Source organism: Bubalus kerabau, chromosome 19 (genome assembly GCF_029407905.1).
Source record: "Bubalus kerabau isolate K-KA32 ecotype Philippines breed swamp buffalo chromosome 19, PCC_UOA_SB_1v2, whole genome shotgun sequence".
Taxonomy (NCBI): Eukaryota; Metazoa; Chordata; class Mammalia; order Artiodactyla; family Bovidae; genus Bubalus; species Bubalus kerabau.
In genome coordinates this window covers 67661062-67678900 of record NC_073642.1, presented here as the reverse complement: position 1 = coordinate 67678900, position 17839 = coordinate 67661062, and the positions used below count along the sequence as shown (strand labels likewise).

The 17839-nt window shown below is 53.1% G+C and overlaps 1 protein-coding gene across 1 annotated transcript; it reads right to left on the bottom strand.

Moving 5' to 3' along the window:
• Positions 1–2551: 2551 nt before the first annotated feature.
• On the bottom strand, positions 2552–16821 carry ZNF839 (zinc finger protein 839). The gene is given in 10 exon segments (XM_055555906.1): positions 2552–2832; positions 2835–2941; positions 3036–3205; positions 3309–3499; positions 4685–4814; positions 4967–5107; positions 7667–7759; positions 9293–9508; positions 10417–11268; positions 16382–16821. Coding segments are annotated over 10 exon segments (2421 nt in total). The 5' UTR covers positions 16670–16821; the 3' UTR covers positions 2552–2599.
• Between the last annotated feature and the right edge of the window lie 1018 nt (positions 16822–17839).

Here is a 17839-nt window from a genome sequence, read left to right as displayed (position 1 = left end):
GCAACTAGTGTCCAAAATACTTTAGACGTCACTGAATAAAGATCAGCATCATGCAAATGAGAACTAGCTACCAAAAAATTGCCCATCTTTGTACTTAGGCCATGACAGGCCAGTGAAGTGTCTTCCATGTCCTTCTGGTTTAAATCCTAGTTTGGCAATATTTGCAACCAGATGCTGGGGGTCAGTTCTGCCATTGCTCCTCCAGAAACAGAAGCCTAAGAAATGTCGTGCTGTGATACGGGATGTAGTCTCATGACACTCAAGTCCTAGCAGCTCAGGACAAGTGCTTCCCAGGCAAAGAAAGAAAATATCCAAAAATAAAAGACTATATGTAATGGGGGTGTATTTGGAGCGAATCTCACTGTGTAAGTTGGCATGTGCAAAGCATTCCAAAGCAGCATTTCTTAGAACTTCTTGTTCCTCTCCTTTGCAGTATTTGTTAGAACCCAACCATCATAATAGTAGCCCATCAGATGTCCTTCAGCCTGGAAACCGCCTGGCTGGCATTCGGCAGAAGGGGCATCCTGCCCCCAGGGCTCCCTGCCGTGGTCCCAAGCCAGGTGGGCAGGACCAGCCCTCCTCAGAGGCATGGGGCAGTTTTTAGGATTGGGATGGGGTGTGGTACTTAAAAAAGAATAAATGCTCTTCAGGGGAGACACTGAAGAACTGCTCAACCTTTCTAAGGCATATCCTGTCTTCTCGACACCTCACCCATGGACATCGAGGTTGCCCGGGAGAACTAATGGAAATGAATGATGCTGCTGATGCTGAAGCCCAGCCTCTGTGCACCGGCGCCGAAGTGAATCTTGGAGACAGTTTGGGGTGAAGTAGAAAAGAATTGCTTTGTCAGGTGAAGGAAGGGGGCCATGTTGGGCTAATGCCCTCAAAACTGTGTGTCCTGAGCTTCATTGGTGGCTCAGTGGTAAAGAATCCGCCTGCCAACGCAGGAGACACGGGTTCGATACCTGAGCCAGGAAGATCCTAGATGGCAAAGCGCAATGAAACCCCGGTGCTACAACTACTGAGCCCGAGCCCCAGAGCCCGTGCCCTGCAACCCGGGAACTCAAGCAGTGAGAAGCCCGAGCACTGTGACGAGAGTAGCCCCCGCTTGCAGCAGCTGGAGCAAAGCCTGCACAGCAGCAGGACCCAGCACAGCCGAATATAAATAAATAATAAACAGATGTGTCCCACCCGGGGTGAGGGTGAGGGGTTGTGTGGTGTCTTATAGTCAAGGGGGCAGGCTTTCTGCTTAGTACCAGGGTGCCTGCAGGGCCTGCATTCTTCAAAGCCAGAGGGCATCTGGAGTCAGGGGGTGACCTCTCTGGAGAATGTTTCATTGAGTAGTTAACATGTTCCATTTGTTGGGACACCTACCCAGCAGAAGAGCTCGAAGATACTGTTCTATGTATCCTGAATATTCATTGGAAGGACTGACGCTGAAGCTTCAATACTTTGGCCATCTGATGGGAAGAACTGACTCTTTAGAAAACATTCTGATGCTGGGAAAGATTGAAGGCAGACAGAGAAGGGGACCACAGAGGATGAGATGGTTGGATGGCATCACCGACTCAATGGACATGGGTTTGGGCAAGCTCAGGGGCTTGGTGATAGACGGGGAAGCCTGGCGTGCTGCAGTCCATGGAGGCCAGAGTCGGACACGACTGAGCGACTGATCAGATCATTTGAGGAGGAACCGTGACCCTGCCCAGGGCTGCACTATTATTTCTCAACAGCTCCTCCCTTGTCGCTCTATACCCTCCCTTCCCTGATTCAGTTCAGTCCCCCAGTCCAACTTCCCTGATTAGCAACTGTTTGAACCTGCCCTTTGGAACTCAGAGGCTCCCCAGGTGGTGCAATGGTGAAGAATCTGCCTGCCAGTCTGGGAGACACAAGAGACACAGGTTTGATCCCTTGGTCGGGAAGAGCCCCTGGAGGCGGGCATGGCAACCCACTCCCTGAGAATAAAGCCTCCTCCTCCACAGCACAGGGAGGGCACAGCCCACAGCCCCGGCCCCAGCGTCCAGGGTCCCTCCTGATGGTGTCGGCCAGGGCGGGGAAAGGACAGCTGTGCCCTTTTGATGCTCTCATCTGAGTGTGGACAAGTGGCCCTCTCTTTCTCCCCCATAGAGCCCAGGAAAACATTCCAAGAAGAGACTGCAAGACCTTGCTTGATAAGTGGCTTTACAAGCGGGACACGGAGGGGCTGCGGCTCCTGCCCTGTGCCTCACTCTCCCTATCCACCGAGTGCCAGCACAAACAACGCTCTCCCCTACTGCCCAATAAAATGCTGCCCAGATAGCAAGCTTGCATATTTATTTATTGAACCCAGAAGCAGCTTCTCGTGTGGACCAAGTCTGGTGCGAAGCAGCACATCGCCGAGGAGAAAGGGGACGTCACTTTCTGCGCCTGGGGGCAGGGGAGGCCACCCAGAACCAGTGTGGCGGCGGCTGCCAGAGGCTCCAGGGGCAGATGTGTCAGAGGGACCCCTCACCAGGCAACGCGCCCACCATCATCACAGCAAGCAAGATGAAGAAAAAGCTAGACAGTGAGGTAGAAAGACGTTGTTCTTTATAAATAAAATGTTCATTTGTATCAGTATTCATATTAGAAAAATACACGTTCCTTGAAACAGACCTTCTCTGGGTAAAATCCACACAGATCTAGGGCTGCGGCTCTGACCCCATCTCACTGAGAGGGCTGCGTCTCCAAGCCTCCAGAGGAGCCATTCCGGGGGGCCTGCCTTGCAGGCAGGCCCCTCCGCGTCCATCACTGTGACAATACCCCCCTCCCTGGACACGACGGAACCCGAATGGAACAAGGGAAGCCCGTCAGAGTCTGAACAGCCGTCTGCTCCTGTTCCTGAGACAAGAGCATGGGGCACCCATCGCTGAGTTCAAAAGCCACGGCCTCCCCGACGGCAGCGCTGCCTCCAGCCCCTGGCCTGTGTGCCTCTCAGGGGAGCTGGTCCCAGCCCCCTGCGGCCTGCAGGGCCCCCTCAGGACTCGGCGTCTGCCCCGGCTGGGCCAAGGCCCCACTCGGACTCGGTGCTGTGCACACAGTTGGCTGGCACGGCGTCCATGGACCACGCTTTCCTGGGCAGAGGGGCAGGGGCCTCGCCGGCGCTGGACTCGGGGCTGCTCGGGTGGGAGCCACACGCCTCACGGAAACTTCCTGCCTCTGAGTTTCCAGGCTGGAGACTGACGCGCTGCAGAGAACTGGGCTCCCCAGACCAGCCCCAGTATCTGGACTCTCCCCGGGGAGTGCTGCCAGCTGGTACTGGGCCCGCGTGCCCAGTTCCCCTAAGGGACAGGGGAGCCCTGGCCCAGGGCTTCCGGGCACAGGGCAATGGGGTCTGCAGGCCCACCCCGAGCTGCCCAATCAGCCAGTGCTGCCGGCCGGTGGCCCGCCTGTGCCACGCTGCCCTCGCACGCGGGAGCCGGGATCGAGGGGCTTTCCTCAGGACGGGGAGAGGCGCCCCCATTCACTCCAGGGGCAAAACCTAAACGGTTCAGAAAAACAGAGTCAGTTGTGTACTGTTGCCAGTCACATATCACTATCCAACCAAGCTAGTCCAAAGTAACTTTCCTGCCCCTGAAACAAAAACATAAACCCTCCTTGTTACTTGGCAGCTTCCAGGAATGGATGAAGCTAAGAGGAAACTCAGACCTGTGAGGCGAGGGGAGCTGTGTTCCAAACAGGTGCCAGACAGCCCTCATTGTTCTGTGAATAAACCTGCCTTCCTGTCTGCAAGAGTTAAGTCCTAAGTTCTGAAGGGGAGGAGGCCTCTTTATATTAGAGACCTAAGGATCAGGTAAGGTTATTAGGCAGCTGTGATAACATTTTGGAAAGTTGCTGCTGCTGCTGCTGCTGCTAAGTCGCTTCAGTTGTGTCCAACCTCTGTGCGACCCCATAGATGGCCTACCACCAGGATTCTCTGTCTCTGGGATTCTCCAGGCAAGAACACTAGAGTGGGTTGCCATTTCCTTCTCCAATGCATGAAAGTGAAAGTGAAGTCGCTCAGTCATGTCCGACTCTGTGCGAACCCATACACGGCCTCCCACCAGGCTCCCCCGTCCCAGGGATTCTCCAGGCAAGAACACTGGAGTGGGTTGCCATTTCCTTCTCCAATGCATGAAAGTGAAAAGTGAAAGTGAAGTTGCTCAGTCGTGTCTGACTCTAGCGACCTCATGGACTGCAGCTGACCAGGCTCCTCTGTCCATGGGATTTTCCAGGCAAGAGTGCTAGAGTGGGGTGCCATTGCCTTCTTCTTTGGAAAGTTACACCTGCAATATATTCCAGGTGTCTCATGGATCCGTTCTGGCTAGCACCAAAATAAAAACCAGAACATGTCTTGTTTTCCAATGTTAACTCTCAGCTGGCACTGAGAGCCAAGTTTCATGAAAGCCAAGCTCACATGTCCTGTGACCAGTCCCTGCTCTCAGGTCTCCCCAACTCCTCAGGACCCTCCCAGGTACAACCCATTCAGCACCACGAGGCAGCTCTTTATTCCAATAAAGGACTCAAAACCCCAAAGACCTGAGACTCCTGGGGAATAAACACTGGGAGGTTGGGGTAAAACTCTTGAGAAACCAGAGGGGTCTCTGAAACGTGGCCACAGGAGCGCCGTCCCCCCTGAGCAGCAGGTCTCTGAGCCCCGGGGTGCACACCGCGAGGGCTGTCTTACCCACACCAGCCGCTGGGGCACACGGGGCCGGCCTCTGCAGGCCCCCATCTTCAGCAGGACACTCCGTGGGGTCCTGGGGCCCAGCGTCTCTCCTGGTCCTTTTCACTGAGGCCAGCCCATCCTCTGCAATCTAGGGAGAGAAGACCCAACCAGCTAAGACTAGGAAAAAACAGGCCAACCGGCACCTCTTCTTCCTGGAGAAGTGCTGTGAGTCCCAGCGGTCCACCTCAACAATTCCCCGCTGGCCGGACGGCGGCCTGGCGCCCCTCGGGCCATGCCCACCTCATTCGCCCTCTTCTGCGGACCTGCTCCCTCCAGCTCCTCTGGGGCCTCCTCCGGGCTGGTGCACTTGCAGGGAATGCAGTCTGCATGTACTTCTTTTTTCCTTAGGAATTCCTCTGTGATTCCTATGGACTCAGCAACCTGAGAAGAAAGGGGCCCATAGAGATGCTTCACTCAAAACACAAGATTCAGAAGCATGTGCACACTTAAGAATACAGGACTGAGCTTAACCCTACGGCGCCCTCGGTGCGGCAAGATTCAGAAGCATGTGCACACTTAAGAATACAGGACTGAGCTTAACCCTAGGGGGCCCTCGGTGCAGCAGGTGCCACGAGGACAGGGGAAGGATGAGGATGTGCTGTCGTCACAGCTGCATGGGAGTCTGACTCCACGGTCACTTTCTTGCCCGCTATTCCTCCTGGATGGCATCCACGCCTGCTCAACTGGCAGGTTATGTATGAACAGGTAGGTGACCACTGCCAACCGGGGCATCTATGTGAGGCTTAGCGAAAAATCCATTACATTAAAAAAAAAAATATGTAATTTAAGGCGATAAAACATAGGGCCTCCCTGGTGGCTCAGGGGTAAAGAATCCGCCTGCTGCTGCAGGAGACACAGGTTTGATCCCTGGTCCAGGAAGATCCCACATGCCTCGGGGCAACGAAGCCCCAGCACCACAACTACTGAGCCTGTGCTCCAGAGCCCGTGAACCACAGCTACTGAAGCCTGAGTACCCTGCAGCCCATGCGCCACGAGAGAAGCCAGCGCAGCGAGAAGCCCAGCTCTGCCACAGGGCAGCCCCTGCTCCCCGCAGCTACAGAAAAGCCCCTGCAAAGCAACAAAGACGCAGCGCAGCCGAAGAAGACACAGACGCGTGTCAGTTTGTATTAAGCACTGAATTTGTATAAAACAAATGAGGACAACCCAGAAAACCCACATGGTATGTTACAGTGTGGATCAAGATACTTCTTCCTGTAGAAGTAATGACTCTGAAACACTACCCTTTCTAGGCAGGCAGCTCCATCATGGGTATAATCAAACATTAGGAGCACTTAAAGTCAACATGGCCTAAGTGTTACTCATTGTTGTAGGAGCAATTTTTTTAATACACCTGACCCTGCTTTGTTTACTTACTTCCTTGCTGTAGTCACTGGTTTGTTGTCCTTTCTGAGATTCTAAATCTAAGTGAGATGACATGGCATTTGCCTTTCTCTCTCTGACTTCTCTCACTCAGTATAATACCCTCCAAGCCCACCCATGTTGTTAAAAGTGTGGCAAAACCAGACTATTGAAAAGCACAGCATCTCGAAAGTCAGAAAAGACGACTGATGATTCAGGGCCGCCCTCTGCCGAGGGGGGAGGTGGGGGACTTGGCGCAGCCAGAGGCGCTCGGCGGGGCAAGGACCTGAGTCTCTGAGCTGGGCGCAGGGAGTCCCCCGGATGACCTGCCCACAGGCACATGCTCTGCCCAGAGGAAGGTTTTATCCAAAACAAGTAAAACCACGTCAGTTCACAGCGTATTTCTGTCAAGGACCCAAAATAGCTCAAGGCAAGGCTACTGAAATGGGAGCTCTGGGAACACAACCACGAACAGTAACTGCTGGTCCCTATGTGATTCATCCCTTTGAAAAAACCTACATAATGAAAAAAACACACCACCTATTCACTGTGATCATCGGTGAGTGGGAGGATGGTGGGTGCTTCCTTTTTTTTTAGTTTATCTGCATTTCTGAGTTTTCTGAAAAAAGCATGTATCACTTTTGGAAGAAAGAGCTAAACAGAAGCTGACTATGAAGATGTCATGACTAAAATAAACATCCTCCTTCTTTACTGGATAGCTTCCCCTTGGCTCTGCGAGACTTCCCACGGGAGCTTGTTACCTTACTGTTGTTTACTTCCAGGGGCTCCTGAGAACAGGGTCCAGAACTACGGAGGTAATCTTGACACATTTTCGTAACCATTTTATGCAGCTCTTCAAACTCCTTGTATACAGATGGGAAGAGAGGTTTTGCTAGATGACCTTTTTCAACCTCAGTGAAGATAAAGATGACAAAGGGGAAAAAAAAAAAAAAAGATGTTTCAACCCAAGGCAAAGATATGTAAAATACAGAAAGGAATCCTAAGGCAGGAAGGACATTCCTAAGCCCCCAGCTGCTGTCAGCAGACTCGGCCTTCACTCCCCAGCGAGAGCAAAGTGTGCCCCGTACTGCGCTCAGTGGGGCAGCAGACTGCCCGGAAGCAGCACCCCAGGAAACAAACCAGCCCTGCTGAGGGCCGCCGGAAAACGGTGGCCAGGGGAACAGGACAGACAGGCCCTGAGGACCAAACAGGCACGTTCTGGGGCCTGCAGCTGGGGGAGGGCCAGATCTCCACTCCTGGGGTGCTCCTGAAGTGCGGGTGCAAGGCCGCATCTCAGCGCGGGCTCCCCGGGGACGGGGCTGCCGTGGAGGTGGCTGGCAGGGGCGTGGGTGCGAGAGGAAAGCTGACTGTGGCTCCTCCCGCACGCCGAGTCCACGCGGGCCCGCCTGACGGCCCTGCGCTGGGTGCCCAGGCTGGACCAGCCGGCTCACTTCAGCCCTCTCTGGGGAAAGGAGATGATTCCCAAGGCCTGGCTCCGTCTAAGAAAATATTATAAAGGATGCCTTTCTAAATAACTTCAGATCATCCCCTCAGTCGCTTAGAAACACTAAGAAGACCCACCTTCATCAGAAGAAACTCATACACGGTCACAACCTGAGCCAGTCGAGGCAGAGCCAACTCCACTAGATCGTCCCGGTCACACTGGTGGAGAAGCTATCGGAAGAAAGTGTTTGACATCTTTGAAAGAATTTCCCAGCAGCCAGCAAGTTGGTGCAACAAAAACCACAGGAAGCAGCAAGTTGCCTAAAGTCTCAGTGACTGAGCAACTCTCAGCTGGGAGCACTGTGCCTGCTACACAGCTCACATGCTCACGCATAACCAGTCCTGTGATCGGCTCTGCATTCAGAGTCTGCCCCCGACGGGAGCACTGAGCGAGCAGTGGGTACCAGGCCCTGGATGAGGACACAGCCGCGGTGGGGAAACGGGTTTCGCTCCCCAGGGCTCACCAACTGGTGTCAGAGCCAAAAACACAGCAAGTCCCGAGGCAGCCCGCAGCCAGGAGACCACACCAAGGCATAGGGACAGGCAGGAGGAGACGCGGTCGTGGGGAGAGGCTGGGCGGGGCGGGGCGTGGATGACGCAGGAGGGTGCAGTCCTCGGACGGGACTGGAGTGACGGGAAAAGAGGCGTCGTGGGCACAGTGTCCCCCCACACCCTGGACGGAGCCTGATACCGGACACCCCCAGTCGTGTGTAAACCAGTGCCCATCTCTGGGGAGCTTCTCTTGTGCGGGATCAAAAGAGGCGCTCCTCAGAGGGTCCCGGATTCTCCACGGGACAGTGCGGCGCTGCGGGTCCCAGCCACGCACTCCAGTGGCCTCACTGACCTGACCCACAGGGAGCATCTCTGGGGTTCCAGTTCCTCATCTAAGCGGAGCTACTGACACACAGTGAACTGAGCGCGGCTGGAACCCAGCAGAAAGTGCTCCCAGAATGGAAGCCATTCGCTCGTTTCAAATGTTAGTGAGCAAATCACATCAGAAGCCTCCTGACCTCCTACTCCTAAAACTCACTCAGCCAGGACTTGGTAACAAGCCCATGGGGAGGAAAGTTAATTCACCCGGGTTTAAATTTCCTGCCGTACCCTGCAGCCTCCTAGGCTTTCTAGAAAGCCATTTCCTCTCTGAAAACCACTTTCCCCTCATGTGTAGTTTGGAGGCCCAGGGCCCAGAAAGCCACTCTCTGGGGCTGGTTGTCTCATGTACTTATCTGTGCTTTCCCTTTGCTATTTTTTTACTTATTTTCTTTAAGATGCAGGCAAATAAATATATCCTTGCCAAAGACAACCTAAGTTTGGGGTCCCACTCTTCTAAGCCAATCTAACTAAATTCAATAAACCTACTTTCAAGGGGCTAGAAGGGAGATTCTAAAATTTAAAACCCGAAACATGCTTTTATATCTTGAAACTTTTTACCAAAAAAACCCCACCATTTCTATTCTTTTCTAAACTGCTTCCACGCAAACCCAAGTTATAATTATTCTACAAGTTATCAAGGCAAGCAGCTGGTACACCTAAGAATCATTTCAGACAATGCCATCTCTGAATAGAGCATTCATCCCATTACACATCAGGTGAACTGTTTGAGTCCTTCTGGGCATTTTACTCTGAAATTCAGAAACCTAGAGAGTTGCCACATACCATGCCAGAGACACGGGTTTCAAGAACGGGGCTCTAAGGGCGACGCACCTCCTGGAGCCTGGCCCTGCTCCTCGCGGCCCCAGCACCCACTGGCGGGTGAGCCGTGCCGCTCCACTCCAGGATGGCCGTGCTGGGCTCTGCGGGGACCATGGAGTAGCCGCTTCTTCTAGGTCCGGGATGTCTCTCTGATCCCAAAAGGGCTGAAAAACTTCCATTTTTTGCTTCAGATACCAGCGCTTCTTCAACTTCCACAGACTGACCATTCTAGATTGGGGTGCACACCCAAACCAAAATAAAATAATCATGCTTTATACACCGTAATGAAAACCTTAGAGCAGAAAAAATATCGTTAAAGCAAGGAACTTGTAAATTATTCGTCTTGGCATAATCAAGACACATAAGTGATAATCAATGCATCTTAAACAAAGGTTCCCTTTAAGATACCAGATGAACACCAGCCTGCAAATCTGGGCTGACAAACCATAATCATGGAGTTGTGCCCAAAATGAAACGAAAAACTCTTCTGATGTCACTGGCATATTAAAAATTGACCTGAGTTTTGTTAATTCATAATTCACCCATGACTTCTAAACTTTTTTTATTGGATACACTTCAAATACCATAAAAGTCATCCTTTGGAAATATACAGAGGTGGACTTTAGAAAATTAGCCAGGCTGTGCAAGCTCAGAGTCCTAACCACTGGCCTGCCAGGCAAACACCTCAACTGCTGTTGTTAAATAACGGACTAGTGCACGTCACACAAATGCTCACCCCACACACACTGGGCTCCAGTAAATAAATGCTGACGTGGTAATGCAAATCCATGGTGACTGGATCTGCTCTGTTTGTGAGTTTCGAAAGGGGAAAAGCAGGCAGAGAACCTGGCAGGCCGCGTGTTACTGCACACGGTCCAGGAAGCAGCCTTGTGGACCAGCGCCCCCACGCAAACCTTTCCCAAGGCCACGGTCATGTCAGCGTCAGCAAGAGCGCTGCGATTCGTTTCCCTGACCGGCCCCGCAGGACCCGCGCCTGCATTCCATGGCACACAGTGAGCCAGGCTGCCCAGACAGGAGGCACACTGCTCCGTGGCCACCTGGCACCAGTGCACACATATCGTCCACTCAAGGACAACGTGCAGGAACGAGGACACAACCACCGACAGAAAGGTTACCTGCAGGCCACGCCGCGCTGACGCAGCCCCTTCCTCAACTGGCAGAGCTGGCGTGGGCGGCCCCCGGGACGCCAGGCTGCAGGTCTTGCCCTCCGTGGGGCCTGCGATCACGCTCCCATTGGCCTTCTCAGATGGCAACATCTCAGGCTCCAGGTGGCCGTGGCCTGGGTTAAGTTTAAAGTGCCGGGCCAGCCCCCCCTTTCCTATGTATGATTTTTCACACATCTGACACTTGAAAGTTTTGGGCCTCAGGGAGCAGGTTGCCAAGTCAAAGAGCGCCTGCCTTCCTCTCTGATCTTCGTCTTCTTCCACACTCAGCTCGGCGTAGTCGTCGGAGTCAGATGGGTGACCGTCAGCCAAATCCTCTGTCTTGATGAATTTATAATCTTTAGCTTTATACTTGGGAGGTCGAGATATCCGTCCAGAACGTGTTTTCACTTTTAGAGACTTCTTTAGTTTCTCAGCGTGTTTTGTTTGCGAGCTGGAAATAAATGAATTTGCTGAACTGGATGAGACAGATGTGACTGTTGGCGGGTCAGAGGCCAACAGACGGACGGCCGCAGTGCTCCGGCCACTCGGAGGCTCGGCGGCCAAGACTGTCTTCACAGGGACTGGCCGGAGGGCAGGCAGCGGCCTCTGTATGAACACGCGAACCGGAGGCCGGGGGTGGTGACTCAGGACGCGTGGCGGCGGCCCTAGCAGCTGAGAGCTGAGCCCCACTGCGCTGCAGTGCCCGCTGGGCGGCGGGCCCGGCCTGGCCGGCTTGGGCTGGATGGCAGCCAGCGCGGGCATCAGCTTTTCCTGACCTTTCGTCTCTCCAGATCTTACCTTGATGCAAATGGCTTCCAATTGCTTAAACACAGAAAAAAAAAAGAAGCACTGTGTTTATCACATTTCTGCAATTTTGTTCCCATCTTAAACCCACTTCTGAAATTTTTTTTCTAACTTACACATCTTACATATAAAAAAACTCTATATCTATTCTGTTTACACTGATGTTTCTCAACCTTTCTGCCCAGTCCATAGTCATCTATTTTACATCACGTTTCTTGTACTTGCATACATAAGAAGCACTTGCTTATATACACAAAATAAAAAGTTCATGTAACTACTCACCATTCCTACATAAATGCCTTCTGATAGCACTGGGTTGACCAAAGTTTGTTCAGCTTTTTCTGTAAAATCTTAACGGAAAAAACCGAATCAACTTTTTAGCTAACCCAGTATCTACTACATTTTTTTTTAAATCCACTCAGTTGATCGCATGAACCATTAAAAAATATCCTTCTTTATAGTCTTACCACGTGTACTTGGAGTTCTTAGTACTCTAAATTGGACTCAGTTCAATACGTGGCCTTATTTTTTAAAGTTTTCAGTGAAATTCTGGAAACCAAAAAAGCCATAAAGAACTATGCAACTCGGGTCCCGACCACCTACGTTATGACACGCAACATTACTACACTGGGAAGTCGTCTTGCCCGTCTGCACGCCTTGCTTTCCCCCATCTCGAATGTGCTGTTTGTCATTTGCACGCATTCTTTATATCACACTTGTGCTTAGTCGTTCATTCATGTCCAACTCTGCGACCCTGTGGGCTACAGCCCACCAGGCTCCTCTGTCCATGGGATTCTCCCGGCAAAAATACTGGAGTGGGTTGCCATGCCCTCCTCCAGGGGATCTTCCCAACCCAGGGATCGAACCCAGGTCTCCTGCATTGCAGGTGGATTCTTTACCAGCTGAGCTACCAGTGAAGCCCATATTATACTTGTAGGTATCCCTAAAAATAAGTAGTTCTGTTTTGATGTGTTTTCAAATGTTATATAAGTGAGTATCATCTCTGGTATCCTGGTGGGGTTTTTTCCTATCTTGCTTGTGAAATTCATCCATGGGGAAGTGCATAGCTCTCGGGCGCTCACTGCTCTGTAGCACAAGGCAACAGGTGGCCTCCTGCCCTGCGCTCTCTGGTGTGCTTTGCACTGTCACGGATCGCAGATGTGTGTGTACACACGTGTAAATTTCTCCAGGGCACACACCTAGGAGTTGGGCTGCATTTCTTCATCAGCTTTTTTTTTTTTTTTAACATCTAACAAAATTTTATTTTATCCTTTTGGCCCCATGGCTTGTGGGATCTTAGTTCCCCAACCAGGGATAGAATCTGAGCCCTTGGCAGTAAAAGAGCCGAGTCCTAACCACTGGATGGCCAGGGAAGTCCCTAAAAGCATTTTAAATGCACGTGCCTTTTGAGCCCGCAATCTGGCTTCTTGGACCCCAAAAGAAACACTGGCCCTGTCACAAGGGTGTATGTCCAGGGCGTTGAAGGCAGCGCTGGAACAGAAAGCACCCGCCAAAGGCGAGGGCTGCGCCGGCCAGGTTCCACAGTGCTTGTTAGAGCACACTTACTTATTTGGCCATGCTAGGCTTTAGTTTCGACACTCGGCATCTCCGATCTTCACTCTGGCACAGGGGTCTTTAGTGTAGCGTGCAAACTCTTAGTTGTGACATGCAAGATCTAGTCCTCTGACCAGGGATCGAACTGGGCCCCCTGCCTTGGGAGTGCGAAGTCTTAGCCACCAGACTACCAGGGAGGTCCGCACCAAGTTACTGAGCAGTGACCTTGTGCCTGATACAAAGGTGTGGGTGTTCGGGAGACAGCAGTCATGGTCTCGGCGGGGGGAGGGGGGGCAGCAAAACTAGGTTCCTGCCCTCACTGAGCAGAAACAAAGAGAGAAAAGATAGATAAACCTCATCACCCAGAGCCGACTTTCGCAACTTGCCACAGCTGACATCTTGGACCAATAAGTCTGTCATGCCAGCTGAGCTGGGCAGCGTTGAGCACAGCCCCGCCTCTACCCAGCAGAAGCCAGCAGCACTCCCCAAGCTGTCACAATCAAAAATGTTTCCAGCGACTTCCCTGGGGGTCCAGTGGTTAAGAATCTGCCTTCCAGTGCAGGGGATGTGGGTACCACCCCTGGTTGGGGCACTAACATCCCACGTGTCTCTGGGCAACTAAGCCGGTGCCCTGCACTCCAGAGCCTGTGCTCCACAATGAAGACCCCGTGTGCCCCAACTAAGTCCCAATGCAGCCAAACAGATTAAAACCAAAACGAAAATATCACCAGACGTTGCCAAGTGCCCTCTGTGGGGCAAAACTGCCCCCGTTGAGAACCACCAATTTGGGGCCACTAACAGGCCCTCTTTGGACTCAACCCTCTACCAAGGAGAGGGTTAATAAAAATAAAACACAGGACAGAATGAAAACCCACACTGAAATCAAGTTGGAGGTTGGAGTAGATCTGTCTGCACATTATATACTACTACAAACAGCAGACAATTCAATATACTGGTTTTTGAGGAGGTGTGCAGAGCTAGCCCTGAGCCACTACGAATCAAATGACAACTAGCTTTACTTTGCATATCCTTTAAGAATCACATTTGTTTCTTTTTACTACCAATCACTTAGAATGTTTCTCTAAGCTCCTGGGGTATTATCAGATAATGCCATTACACACACACACACACACACACACACACACACACACAGAGCAAATCCTGTTGTTTCTGAATTACCTCAGAGGCAAAGCTGGTCTGATTTTTAATCTGCTCTGCAGACTAGTTTATCAAGTGGGTATTCTACCTGATACCTGTTATATGCCTATTTCGTTCAACAGACTTTTCCTGAGTATCGCTGGGGGCCAATTCATAAACAAGTCAGGTCCCAGCCTCACCCGTGGGCGGCGGGTTTCCCCTCCCAGGCCTGCCACCTGCAGCCCTGCTGACTCAGGTCTGCACTTTGCCTCAACGTCTGTGCTTTCAAAAGCTCCACGGCTACACCTGAAGGCAGTAATTGCGGAATGCTGCTAGGAGAACATCACCACCACGGCGCAACAGGTGCAGTGAGAGAAGCAGGGGCAGCTCAGGGCTGGCGGGCTTCTGGAAGAGGTGACCTCCGCAGGGGGCCTTGTAGGATGAGTAGAATTTTTGGAACAGATGTTCTAGGCGTAAGGAAAAACGTGTGACTGCACGGATGCATGAAAAGGAGTACTCTGTGTGGAGGAAACTGAAAATCTCTCTGTGGGGCAGGATCAAGGCTGGGAGCGGTAGGCGCTGACCTGAGGGAGTGTTTAGTCTGTACCTTTGAATCCACACCACCCTCCAGAGACCCTCCCCTGCCTGGGTTCTCCAATTACGCCCAGGTCCCCGCCCCCCACCGCCTCTCCTCTTCTGTATTTTCAACTCGGACCCACCCTCCCAGGTCTAGCTCAGACCACCTCTTCTCATCCCTCTCGGCCAAAAACAACTTCGCGCTTTCTCTAAGTGCATTTGGCTGTGTCCTATTTATTTAGTATCTCTAGCTTTCTGACCTTGATCAGAAGTTATCTGAGTGATGAGTTACCTCCTTGGTCACATCATAACCTCCATCTCGTGCGTCTTTGTGGCCTTTGTGGCACAGCCAGGGGGAAAAGAGTATTACCAGAATTGAATGCAAAACCACAGTATCATGAATGCATTAAGTATTTATATCACCCCAATGAGAAGAGCTAGAGAACATGATCATGCTATCTAACTCCAGTTACGTTTGCTTTCATTTTGGGGAATACATCATTTTGAGGCTCTTTCCTAAGTTATCTAACCCAAGAAGCTATAGCCACATTCAACAGACCCTGGAGTGCAGCCACGCCTGGGGGAGGCTCGGAGTAATCACTCAGCCTCTCTCAGCTCCTTCCTCATCTATAAAATGCTGATAAACACACTTTTGTGTGGTTGCTGAGACCCAAGCAGTCCAGCACAGTGCCGGATACAGAGAGGAGACGGACAGACTCGGCCACCGGAACCCTTCTGACTCCACAGACCTGCTGTGGGACTTGAGTGGGAGGCATTTATTTCTTCAGCACAGTAGGAGACAAACGTCCTACAAATGAGGAAGCCAAAGCCCAAAGAGGTTGAATTACCCAAGGTCACACTTCTAAGAAGTTTGGTGTTTGGGCAGTCATACTTATCTCCCCAAACTTGAGTGAGACAACTCTCCAGTCTTGATGACCAACTGGGTACCAATCTTAACTGGCCAAATCCCTCAGAAACGAAAACATAAACTTCGTGAAGACTGCTGATTCTACTACCTATTTCTTCTAGAGGCAGGATCTCTGTGGCACTTCCGGAGTGAGAAGCACGGTGACATTTACAAGCCCAGTGCTGAAAGGGGATGTGACTTTACAGGTCGCATGAACGGCCTCAGGCTCGGATGCTACTCTGGACGCTCTGGGATGGCAAGACCCATGTTCGAGTTCCAGCTTCCTTAGCGGCCAAGAGCTGTGTGACCCGGAAATCAGGCCACTGAGAAAGGACGCTGGCTAGCACACGGAGTGCTTCCCACGGGTTTCATTCATTAAGCGAATGTCAGGCACCTGCCGGGTCTGTAACAGGGGTTGCAAACGCAGGCGCCACCACTGCGAGCAGGTGCTGCATCAAGTCACTAGAATGTACTTCGTTCCGCCCCCGAGTCTCGGCCGGGCCATTTGCAGCACCTTCCACCTGAAAGACTCACTACGTTGGTTCCTTTTAAGCTATTCAGGCCTCCGCTCCATTGTCAGGCCTGGGGACCCCTCACTCGCGAGCAGCCCCCAGGTCCGGCCGCTCTTCATGGACTGGGTTCAAACGCCGCACCCGCCGCAGCGCCTAGACACCGTGAGCGCTCAACGAAAACGGGACGAAACGCCGGCGAGAGCAGCCAGGCTGCGCGAAGGAGCCCCGGGTAGGGGCTCGGCGGGGTGGAGGAGCCGACGGTGCCGGCGCTGACAGGGGCGGGGGGCCTGCCGTCCCCAGGGAGCCGAGTATGGGGACGCCCTGAACTGTAACGGCCGCTCTCTCGGGCAGGGCGGCTCTAAGGCCTAAGCGGAGAAGCCTTCCTTCCCCGCGCGAGGCCTCTCGGCACGCTCCGGGCCTCAGCTGCCCCACGGCCCCTCCTCACCTGCGGCGGCAGCAGGCGCGGCGGGCGCGGGGGCTCGGCGCCGGGGCCCCGCTGCAGGGCGGCCTGCTGGGCCGCGTCCCGCAGCCGCCGCGCCGCGTCCAGCACGCAGGGCGGCGGCGCCGGCTCCGCAGGCGGCTGCGCCTTCGTCACCTGCTCCAGGACGCGCTGCAGCTGCTCGGGGCCCAGTGGGGCCACGCGCGCGGCGCTCCCGCGCTGGGAAGACGGAGCCCGGCTGCCACTGCAGCCGTCCTCACTGCCACCCTCAGCTTCCGGCTCCGCGTCCGCCATCACTGCCGACGAGGGGACTCGAACCCGGGTCACGGAGCGCCGGCGGCTCAAATGTGCGTCACCTGGGAAAGGAGGCAGCTACGAGTGCCCCGCAGGCCAAGACACCTCGGAAGGCGACCGCGCCTGACAGAGATAACCGGTCGGTGGGCGGGGCCTGAGCTGGCCCCGCCCTGCCGCCCCTTCCCGCCCAGAACTCTACCCAGCCGCATTGCCTCATTGTCAGGCCATATTCATCTTTCTGTCACCTCCTGCAAGAGGTGTCCAACAAAAAGAACAAAAAGTCTTCGAGGTTCCAGAGCTCCTGGCCTAACATTATTGTCCAAACGCTATCAGCGTCACCTGAAAACCCTGTCTGGACCTGCGGAGGCATGGGTTAGCAGTGGCCCGCTGCAGGGGCAGGGGCTCTGGGTGCAGCAGGCTTGGCTGTGGCATAAGTCCTGTTAGAGGAGGTCTCCATTAACCCCACCTTAGAGTTGCGGAGCAGACGACCCAAAAACTGCAGAACAATTATACCATATAAATTGTCCCACTGTTAAGAACGTTCTAGGACCTACAACAGATTGCCCCACCCGGGGATCTGGCAACGGGACTGAGAACCCCCAGGGGAATTTGACTTTGGAGGGCAGTGGGATTTGCTTATAGAACTTACACAGGACTGGGGAAATAGACTCTTGGAGGGCACAAACAAAATGTTCTGCACACCAGGACCCAGGAGAAAGGAGCAGTGACCCCACAAGAGACTGACTCAGACTTTCCTGTGAGTGTCCATGCGTATCCGGCAGAGGCAGGCCCAGGTCAGCAGTGGCCTGTTGCAGGGTCGGGGGCACTGGGCCATTATCTTCATCATGGCTTCCCTCGTAGCTCAGTTGGTAAAGAATCTGCCTGCAATGCAGGACACCCAGGTTCAATCCCTGGCTCAGGAAGATCCCCTGGAGAAGGAAATGGCAACCCACTCTAGTATTCTTGCCTGGAGAATCCCGTGGACAGAGGAGCTTTGTGGCTACAGTCCATGGGGTTGTAGAGTCGGACATGACTTAGCAACTAAACCACCACCATCGCCACCATTATCTTCATTACCTCCGCCATAGTTTGGTCTCAGTCAAACAACAGGGAAGGGAACACAGCCCCACCCATCAACAGAAAATTGGATTGAAGATTTACTGAGCATGG